Genomic DNA, 11614 nt, shown 5'->3' on the forward strand with positions numbered 1-11614 from the left:
AGACTCTCGTACCTTATAATACTGACCAACAATATTTTCCATTTTTACAATAAAAATGAAAGAGAAAGAAAGAGTTGTGCTATATATGATGGAAGCCTTGACCCCAGAGTCCACAGTCCTCTTTCCTCTGTCTCACTTATATAGAAAGAACTCAAAGAAAAAAAAAAAATATAGAGAGAAATTAATTAAGTGTATCGATCTTCAATTCATGTCCATGAGTCTTATGCGTTGATTAAAATTGAGAGAGCGAGAGAGTATAGTGAAATATGGGGAGGGGAAAAGTGCAGTTGAAGAGGATCGAGAACAAGATCAACAGACAGGTGACGTTCTCCAAGAGAAGGTCTGGTTTGCTCAAGAAAGCTCACGAGATCTCTGTGCTTTGCGATTCTGAAGTGGCTCTCATAGTCTTCTCCTCCAAAGGCAAGCTTTTCGAGTTCTCCAGCGACCCTTGGTACGTATAAATGTTCCATACCATATACCCCTACCTAACAATCTTTATCGACAACTTATATATGTACACATAACACATGCTTATTGTTTATGTAGTTAGTGACGTGTTTGATGTAATGCATAATTCTCAATTTCTCATTGGAATTTCACCTTGACCTTAGTAATCTTCATACATATATTTTGTGGTATAGTTATCCTGTGTCTTTTCGTATTGTGGAGAGTTCTGTCTAGGTGATGCATCTTCATCTATCATACTCAAGCCAGACACAACTGTGAGAAAAAAGGACTCAACACCGAAAACTGAAAAGCGTCGTAATTAATGACAATTCAATATAGAAATTAATTAAAAGCAGGAAATTAATGGCATGTTTGATTGTATTTTGTTTTTATTTTATTTTATTTTTCTTAAAATTATCTTACAGAATAGTTAATTAAATAGATTTTTTTTGTATTTTTTTAAATTAAAAGTCAAAATACAAAATAAAAATAATTTAAATATATTCTTTAAATTTTATTCTAAAAATTAAAAAATTATAATTTTGAGAACTATTTTTACAAAATAGGTGTTATCAATTTTTTTTTTTGTTTTGAAAATCAAAATACTATTTTCGGAAACACAATTCAAATATGTGCTAATGTTTTATATTTTTGTTCCTAAATTTGTTTTGCAGAATTGTTAATGACATAGATATATTCTATATTTTTTTTGTTTTAAAAATTTTGATTCTAAAAATCAAAATATAATTATAATTTATTTTTACAAAACAAGTTTTTTTTTTGTTTTTTTAAATAAAAAATTGTTTTTGAAAATGAAATTGATGCTGGCCCTAAACTATTCCTTTTGTTGTTTGCGCTGCCAATCAAATTAAGCCGCGAAAGTTGATATGACTGTCGAGGATACCCTATAATACTATTGTGTGCCATGGTAGGTTGGGACTATTTTTCTCCTCTTATTATTTTTGTCTGTAGTCAGTGCCATGATCCTCTTATAGCCATTTCTTTTTTTGGGGGATAACACACGGCGAATTTAATCATAACTTTACCTTTTACTTCCCAAGTTAGTTTTGCTCGCATGTTGGCGGGGATTTAATTTGTTATATTTAAAGTTAGGGGTTTGCTGCACCACTAGGATAGCCTAGTGTGTTGGGTGTGTTTAAGGTATATTAGTTGTGCGATTCGATTCTTTGTAATGTTCAAAAAAAAAATTAAGGGTTTTTATTTGTCATTTAACATGACACAACAAACTTTCCTACACACACAACTTTTTGTGGGGCCCACACTTTTTGAAAAAAAGAAAAGAAAATTACGGCACGCAAAACGAATCTCTATAACATTACACAATCACTTTTCCTACAACGTAACTCTTATAAAACCATTAGGTGGTGTTTGGTTGCGTTCTTTTTCAAACTTTCCTATGCATACGAAGGAAGCATTCCGGAAAGCACTCGTTTGGTTCCATAGATTTAGTCTAAATCCCTATCAATCCTAATTGCATTGCATTTTGAATATGCAAGTGGAATGATGTGTTTGGCACTGTTCAGAAAGAATTCTTGGAGGTGGTTTCTTGTGAAAACCGGCAAAGGCACTGTGTAGACAATATCTCAAACGGCCATTATACCTTCCGAAGACACAGATTTTTTCTTGTTTTGAAGGTAAAGGGTAGGATGTTTGTTTCAAAAAAAATTTAAAACAGGGGTATTTTCGTAATAGCATCGTTTTTTCCCATCTATATTTTACCTACAGCCAAACATAGACTTCATAAATGTTACCTAATTTCCTGATAATATTTTTTTCAACCAAACAACTTTTTTTACATTTTCTTACCAAATTCACTTTCCAACTATTTCCCAACTATTCTTATTTCCCTATTATTCATAAAAATTTTCCCTCAACCAAACGCCCCTTATTATTCATTTTTAAAAGGGGCGTTATATTTATTATTATTTTAGTTTTATTATTTTTATTATTTGACTAATTATCGTTGAATCAATTTGAAATCAACGGTAATTAATTTTTCTCTTTTTTCAATCTTTGATTTCAATTTAACTAAACAGTAACCAATCAGGTAATAAATATAGTAAGTTTAAAATGGTAGTAAGTATAATCTTTACTTTTAAAAAATATTTATAACTTTTTTTTCCAAATATAGCAAAGAATTGATTTTTTTTTTTTTTATGAATGTTCCGATTCTTCTGAATAAGTAACAAATATAGTTAATTTTCAATAGTGCACTGTAGAGAAACCATTATATATATGCCTGCAACTTGTAGCTGCTTTTGGTTTAGAGTGTATAAAACAGACAACAGATATAAGCACTTCGCGCATGCATTAACGTTTTAAATTATAAGAGATTAGTATAGAACTGTTTCATCCTATATTGTAGTCTATAAATGCTCACTGTTACTTTCTTTTGTCAACAGTATGGAAAGAATTCTTGAACGTTACGAGAGATATTCGTATACGGAGAGGCAGCTCGTTACAAATGATCAGGCACCAAATGTAGGCCTTTTGCTCCTCCGAATGAACCTTGAACTCAATTTTTTGGTTGATTTATTAATTGATGTAAATTGGAGATGATATATCATTTCCTTTCTCTAAACCCACCTTGTGCCTGTGGAAGGGTATTTGATTATTTGTCCCTACGCCTATTTAAACAAATTTTAATAGCTAAACCAACTCATTCATTTATTTTTGAATTATTTATTGTATTATTGTATCCATAATTACGTTTTTTTCCGAAAATTTGTATCCGTAATAATTTTTATGGCTGAAAGGTCATGAGTTTGAATCCAGTATGTAAGCCAATTATGTAAATATAAGACTGCGTACAAGAATTGTCTCCACCCCACACTAGCTATACGCTTTTAAGTGGGAGTGGTTTAATTACTTATTATGTGCAATGCATACATTCTAAAGCTTAGAGAAATTTCCAATTCATGAACTTCAACTCTTCCTTCTTCTTCGTAGCAATTCAAAATCAACTAGGTATCGATTGTAACTTGCCACCGCTAGAGTAGATTAGCAGAGTTAGAATACTGATTTCATTATCTGCATTGTCAGGAAAACTGGGTTCTAGAACAGGCAAAGCTCAAGGCTAGGGTGGAAGTCCTAGAGAGAAATCAAAGGTATTAAATTTGTAAGAGCAAGGGCTGTTTTGTGTTGTTGTGTAATATATACAATATGCAATGACAGAGTTTGTGGCTTTATTTCAGGAATTTTCAGGGAGAAGATCTGGATAGCTTAAGTCTCAAAGAGCTTCAGAAATTGGAACAACAACTTGGTTCCGCTCTCAAACAAATTAGATCACGAAAGGTAAAACCGTGCAACCCTGACAGTTTAATTTGGCCTTATAGTTTTGAGGTTTGGACTGAATGTCATTTAGTCATTCTGGGTGTTGACCTGCAGAACCAACTCATGTACGAAACTATTGCAGAGCTTCGGAAAAAGGTGAGTCTTTCTTTTCTTTTTTATAATACAAAGGTGAGTCTTTCTTGTTATTGAATATGGTAACATTTTATCCAAAAAAATATAAAAATGAATATGGTAGCATAACCTTGTATGTCCATTAACGCTTGAGAATTTTCTTAATGGAAGGCTGATTACCTAGTAAAACTTGGTAACTGATAGGGAACAGTATTTATTTTTTCTCTTAAACTCTAAAAGAAGTAAGTCATAGCCAGCTGGGTGGTGCAAGATTAGGAGAGTATTTTCGGTGCACTTGTCGTGGATTCACCTTTCAGATACAGAGATATTAATGGCTCTGTTTCTAAAAAACTTGTTTAATAAAGCCTGTTTTGTAAAAAATGTTTTGAAAACTATAATTATTTTTTTTGTTTTTATAATTAAATTTAGAGAACATATCTGAGTTGTTTTTGTTTTCTGTTTTGGTTTTCTTTTTTGATTTTTAACTTTCAAAATTAAATAAATATAGAAAACAACCGTTTCCATAACTATTTTACGAAACAGTTCTAAGAACAAAAAAAATCAGAACACAATTAAACAGGCTCAATTTTTTTCTTCTTTCCCTTGTCTTCTATGTACAACTTACACATCTTTTCTCCATTTTTTATTGGTCTTTTCGCCATTTTTTAATAAATGGCGCCAGAGGTGTACCTTAAAAAATTCCCAAGAGTAGCTAGAAGGTTGTAGTACACCCATAATTTCCACATTTTCGAAAAAAAATATGAATTTGGTATTTCTCATATTATAAAAGATAAAATTATTTTTTGTACACATATAAAAGTGTGTGAGGCTCGAATGAAAAGAAAAGAGAGAGAAAAAAATGTCTTCATACATTTTTATATAAATGTAAGAAATAATTTTATCTTATACAACATGATATACATTAAACTCAATATATATATATGAGAAAAATATTTCTCAAGCATCTTGAGATATATTTATCTTTATCCACCCAAAAATTAAGTCGTTTTGTCTATTTATTTCCTTATATTAATTGATTCACTTTTGATTGGTTATGATTTTCTTTTTCTCTCTCTTCTTTTATCACCATTGATTCATCTCTGTACTGTTATGATTAAGTAGACAGAGATAAAGTTATCTGAAACAACTTGAGAAACGATAACCTACACACACACATATATATATATATATATGAGGAAGGTTATACTTACAACTTTTTTTTTACAACCTCTTACAACCATATCTTAACACCATTGATTTCCGTCAATCAACGGTTATCATTATTGTGAATTAATAATTAATTAATTAGTTTAATTTGCGAAAATCACCACCAATCTACGGTGTTAAGATATGGTTGTAAGAAGTTGTAAAAAAAAGGTTGTAAGTATAACCTACCTCTCTATATATATAACAGAAAATCATTTTTGTATCTGTGGTAAAAATTATATTTATTTTTTTGCCACATACACAAAATAAGAGTGGGCTCCATGTTGGTGTCTCTCTCTTTTTTATAATTTTTCTCTCTCAAATATTTACGTCTGTGGCACAAAAATAATTTCTATCACAGATGTAGAAATGATTTGCCATATATATGATGAAAATTATAATCACTCTTACACTCTTGAGCAATTTTTTATTAAATAAATTTTTTTGAGGTATCTATTATATCATATTTGTAAAATTTTACATTATTTCAAGGTTGTTTAATACTTCATCAATGTATATTTCAAGGTTGTTTAATACTTCATCAATGTATATTAAATTAATTTAATATATATTTTTGAAATATATGAAAATAAGAACTGCTTGATTATATTTCATTAATTTATATTAATGTAAAGTTTAATATTCTTAAACTATCCAATAATTAACTTTATATAGAAGAATTTGATTTTTATGGATCAAATAATTAAATTTTAACTATTTATTACCTTGATTAGTTGTGTCTAATCTCGTAAAAGTTTGATAGTACTAAGGGTATATAACCAAGTGATTCTTTTTTTCATATATTTTAAAAGTGTATTTTACATTAATTTTGACATATATCAATGAAATATTAAATAATTTTAGAATAATTTAAAATTTAATAATTATGATATATGATAAGAACATTTAATGTAATGGTAGATTTTATGATATAAAATATGAGCGATTTCCGCTTACAAAACTTTTAATTTTCACTGACACTATGTACACATAGTTTCAATTGACCAAGAAGTTTAGGATATGCCTCAAGTCATAAATCATGATTTGATTATTTGTTGAGTCACATAACTACCTGTGTTCTATTATGCAGGATAAGGCACTCCAGGAACATAACAACTTGCTCGCCAAGAAGGTAATAAAGTTTTGGGTTTTCAACAACTCATGCAGATTGTGTTGTTTGGATTTCAAATATCAGGACACTGACCAAGTTGCCATGTTTTTTTTTTAAAAAAATTGTCAGAATGTCACACGGGTCACAAAATTTGCCAAATTGCTACACCTCCAAACTCTCTATAGTTGTTAGCGAGTTTGGTCATGCCACGTGACACGTCGCTTGAGGCCACCAAACTCGCTGTTAGTGGCTGTGAGTATAGATTGTTATATGGCAAAACAAGTCAACTTAATTTTAGAAAGTCATAAATTCTAGCTCGGTTGTTTAAATCGAGTTATTTTGTTTTTAATTTCACGTAACTTTTTTCTATTTACGCACTGGGAGGATTGTTTTTATTGTTCAAAAGTAAAAATTAGAATAGAAATTAAATAACGTCATTCACTGAGACAAAATATACCAAACGAGACACAAGAAAACAATTTTCGAGAAATGTTTTTGATCAAATCCCTTCGAATAGATCTCAAAAAGTTGCGTGAAATAAAAAAAAATCATCTCATTCAGATATCCAAGCCAAAAGTTGTAGTCTTTCAAAATTTTAAAATAAATTTTTTAAAATTTTATACCACGTGTCATGAAATCTTAGACTACAAAAGTAGTTGTCAGTGGTGGCCTGTTTAATCTAAACATGCTCCCACTTACAGCAACTTTTGTAACTTATAATTTCATAACACGCGATATACTTGCGTAGAAAAAAGGCTATGCACAAAAAGACTCACTGTTTTGACCATTATACTCGCTATAAGTATAACTGACAAAGAATTTGGTGGCCTCAGAAAATATGCCACTTGCCATAACCCAACTCGCTGACAGTTCTAATGAGTTTGAAGGCATGATTTGCATGACATTTATGCACATTTTTTTAAAAAAAAAAAGTGGCAACTTAATTGATGTCCCTCAAATCTGACAGTACATGACAAGAAAGATTTGAGTGGAAACCAGATAAAGGAAAAAGAGAAGGCGCTGGCCCAACAGGAGCAAGTGGGGCTGCAAAATAGTATGGATGTGACCTCCGTCCTTGTAATTCAACCATCGGAGTCCTTGACTACAGGGTTAGTGTATTTTCTCTTATGTATACTTGAAAGCCTCCCAAGTCCCAACCCTGTTTTGAGCGTGAAGTTGGATATGCATGAAGTCATTTTTGCCTTTATAAGAGTTATGTTGTAGGAAAAGTGATTGTGTTATGTTATAGAGATTCGTTTTGCGTGCCGGAGTTTTTTTTTTTTTTTTTGCTGCGGGTCCCACAAAATGTTGTGTGTGTAGGAAAATTTTTGTGATCATGTTAAATGATAGATGATAAACCCTTCATCTAATATACTAATTTGTGCACATACAAACTCTTTTGAACGTGGGCGGATGAACCCCGTCGAATAACATGTTGTGATCACTTGGTAATAGAGACTTTGATAATCACTTTTACCTAAAAACTTAACCTATCAAGCGAAGATTATATTAATGATTTATATTATGAGTTTGGTGTTTGTCATTTTAAATGACATAAGTTTTGTCATTTTAAATGACATAAGTTATGTCATTTTAGGAGAGAGATAAACACAGAAAAACGAAAATCATGGGAGAGAGAAAGTTGATGGTTTTCTTTAATTAAAAATTCAAAATTTTTGTGTCTCTATCTATCTTAAAATGACATAAATTTCTGTCGTTTAAAATGACAAACATTTTTCCCTTATATTATATTTCTCCAACAAAGTTAATTCACTTAATTTAATTGGCATTGTTTCCATTCCTGCATGAACAATAACATATAAATCAAATTAGTAATTAGTGCCAATAAGATATGTCAAAGCAAGGAAGACTCATTCCTTGAGAACTAAGAAGAACAAAGACTCATTCTCAAAGGCAAAGCCAGTCACTCGAGATGGGAAAACGGCTAGAGGAATCACTGATTTTAAACATCCACCTTATTAGTTCAATTCATATTTGAATTTGCAACTTATTACTAATTAAGTAAACTGGGTGACTTGATGCAGAGGCTCACCACAAGCCAGAGATAATGAAGGAACTCCAACGCAAACTCGAGCTAACACCATTCTTCCACCTTGGATGCTTCGTCCTACAAATGAATAGAAGACTTTTACACTCTACGTACACTTTTCTTGTCAAATACGAATACGGCTTGTTCGAAGCCTACATATAGATCGTCGAAAGGCATTTGTTGAGTGATGATCATACCTGGAATTTCAATGCTGCTGGGGTATATTAAATGGTCAGGCTGTAAGTATAGGCCTATATAGTATAATATATATATATATATATATATATATATATATATATATATATATATATATATATATATATACAATATCAGTTATGATTGTGTTTTGATAAAGAATTCAAGGGTAACTTATGTACGAATATAAAATTTATTGAGATACACTTGACCAACTCGCACCCGAAACTAGCTCAATAGTATAAAGCAGGAACATGCTTTTGTCATACATCAAAAAACGAGAAGACCCGATACGAGAAAATAGGGGAGTGTACAGTTTGGTTTGGTTTAGCCAATCTAAACCGGTTTTAAAAAGTAATATGGTTATTGAACTGATTTAGAGAAAATGATTAGATTTTTAATCTGGTTTGAAAAAAATAATGATATATTGCAATTCGGTTTGGTTCATGATTTTGTTGGGTTCATTTGATTTTTTCATGTTCCTAATTGTGGGTATGATTTCATTCGGTTCAATTTCTAAACCAAATCAAATCGAAATAATAGACTTCTGTTTTTTAACCGAATCAGTTTTAAAAAAAGAAAGAAAAAAATAATTCAATTTTTGAACAGATTTAAAAAAAAAAACAATTCGATTTTTGAATAGGTTTAAAAAATATGATTCTTTTAAAGCGGTGTGAATCAGTTTATTTATTTATTTTTTACTCCCTTATCAAACAAATTCAAAAGCAAAGTTATCTAAATTGATTTTTCATATTTTTCCATAAAACGATATTTTCGTAGGCAATAATCGCTAACTTCTGATGAATTCTATGAAAATACTAAGGGAGAAAACACGTCTAATCAGTGTTTAAAAATTTGGCCCGACCATTGACCTGGTCGAGATCAAGGGTCATGGGGTCACGGAGTTACTACGCTGATCCGGTTTTATATATTAAAAAAATTAAATATATATATATATATATATATATATATATATATATATATATATATATATATATCTTATATGAAAATACTAAAAAACAAACCACCAATTATCAAAGATTCAAAATATACTTAACATAATTCACCAATTACAATCAAGTCAATATTACATAACTATGAAGCACCGACACTTCAAAGACCTTGACGTGTCGTGTCCGACACTTCCCGACACTCTCCGACACTCCAACACGCATTGTAGAAGCTCAAAAAATGATTCAAAGGTTGCATTGCGTTGCGTTTTTAGTTCCAACTAATAGATTCGTTGGATTATGATTATAATTTTATTGAGTTTAATATAAATATTTTGGATATCTTATGTTTCTTTGCAAAATTGATGGGTATTATAAGTTTAATTTCATTTTTTTGTTAAATTATTGAATATTAAATATAATATACACTACATAAATAAAAAATATTATTTAATATCACAACGTGTCCTAACGTGTCGAAATCTAACAATTTTTAGAATTAACATGTCGGAGTGTCATATCGTGTCGTGTCACGTGTCCCGTGTCGGTATCGGTGCTACATAGCTACACAACCTAATTAAAGTATCAATATACCAAATTACAAAACTCCTATTCTAATGGAGTTAATGAAAAGTAACATCATCAAATTCAGGTTCTTCTTGTCCTTCTCCACCATTGCCATCCAAACCTCAAGGAACATTGGTTTTAATTTAGGGTACAATGGCCATACGAGATTCATCATCTACATCATCCTCATCTAAATTTAATTTATCTACAATGACATATTATATGTAAGTTAATAAATAATATAACATGATCAAATCATCAAATTAAACAATAAAATTATAATCATAAAGAAACATACCAATACTATCTATAATTGGTTCAATGGTATTATTCCTCAAAGATCTTGCCTCTTCATCGATTATCGATGATGGTGACTCCTCAAAAACCCAACTAGTAGGATGATCATCCATTGTTTTCAAATTAATTGGGTCATAATTTTGGTGCTTCAATTGATTCCTATTTTTCCAATATTCGACATCAACAAATATAGACATATATTTGTCTAAAAGAAAATAAACAATTAATGTATGTATAATATTTTTTTTTGGTAACATGTATATATAAATTATAATACCTTTGTTGTAACCTCTTTTTGCAAGCATTTTTTTTTTTAATAAAACGACGTTGTTTCATGAAACTTTTTTTTTTTAAAAAAAACATGCAGTAACTCTCTTTGACCCCTCTGATCTAAGAGTCACTGAAACCAGACCAGATTTTGGGGGTCGGATGTGTCGATGTGCATATAGCTAGGGTGCAACTTGTGACCCCAACCCTCAGAGGAGAGAGGTCATGGTTGACTCGGGTTAACTCGGGAGGCGGGATAGGGTTTTAAAACATTGTTTCTAAGAAATAGATAGGGTTTAATGTCTCTCATTTCATAGAGATAAAATCATCTATATATACACATAGTAGACCATTGCTAAATACTAAAGAATCAAATTGGGATTAAATATTGTCTAAAATTAATAAATACAATTAGAAATATATGGAAACATAATTATACTAAAAATGACAAAAAAATTCAAATGCTAAAAAATAAATAAAATCTAAATATAAAAAATAATAATGTTCAGACACTACGAGAAAAATGATACTTTACGACATTTACTTTGCAACATTTAAAGAAAATGTGGCACAATTTTAAGAGGTTTCTAATTTTACTACACATTTAATAAAAATGTGGCAAAATGAGGCCCAGTTCGTGTATTCTTAACACAATTTCGGCCCAATCCATCTATTTATCAAACGGCACACTGTTATCATTTACTAATTCCACTTTTTCACAGCCATTTTTCTTTTCTCTCTAAATTGTGCTAAGTGACACCAAATATTGCGAGTAAAAGATACATGTGCATTTCTCTCTCTTTATTCCTCTCTTAATTTCTTATTCTTTTTTAAATTTAATTTGTTTTGGCGATTTTTGTTGGTTGAGATCTAGGGTTTTTGCTTGATTTGTTTGCAGCAAAGTCAATCTATACCAGTTCGATAAGGAGGGGAACCAATACAATGAGCGAATCGGGCTCATAAAGTTGCCGAAGCTATATGGTAAGGTGTTGTTGTGTTCCTGCAACCAATTAAGCTATGGGTTCGATGTTGATCTTTGCTCTCTTTTTTTCTCTCTTTTTGTAATTTTTTGATTTTATAAATTGTTTTGAAAATGAT

The 11614-nt window shown here is 30.5% G+C and overlaps 1 protein-coding gene across 3 annotated transcripts; it reads left to right on the forward strand.

Moving 5' to 3' along the window:
- Positions 1–109: 109 nt before the first annotated feature.
- Positions 110–8520, forward strand: LOC133308342 (agamous-like MADS-box protein AGL8). Of its 3 annotated transcripts, none has more exons than XR_009751149.1 (8): positions 110–451; positions 2871–2949; positions 3511–3575; positions 3663–3762; positions 3856–3897; positions 6170–6211; positions 7158–7299; positions 8236–8274. XR_009751149.1 is itself a non-coding variant. In XM_061508957.1 (8 exons), the coding sequence occupies exons 1-8, from the start codon at positions 267–269 to the stop codon at positions 8330–8332; spliced, it is 720 nt and encodes a 239-aa protein (XP_061364941.1). In that variant the 5' UTR covers positions 110–266; the 3' UTR covers positions 8333–8520. The 3 variants fall into 3 exon arrangements, 2 of the variants coding, with proteins under 2 accessions (XP_061364941.1, XP_061364942.1); XM_061508957.1 differs by having other exon boundaries at positions 7190–7299; positions 8236–8520; XM_061508958.1 differs by lacking the exons at positions 7158–7299; positions 8236–8274 and adding an exon at positions 6320–7150.
- The last annotated feature ends 3094 nt before the right edge of the window (positions 8521–11614 follow it).

This window comes from Gastrolobium bilobum, unplaced genomic scaffold (assembly GCF_033153095.1).
Source record: "Gastrolobium bilobum isolate Gb01-03AN ecotype WA unplaced genomic scaffold, APGP_CSIRO_Gbil_v1 utg10772, whole genome shotgun sequence".
In the NCBI taxonomy this organism is placed as follows: Eukaryota; Viridiplantae; Streptophyta; class Magnoliopsida; order Fabales; family Fabaceae; genus Gastrolobium; species Gastrolobium bilobum.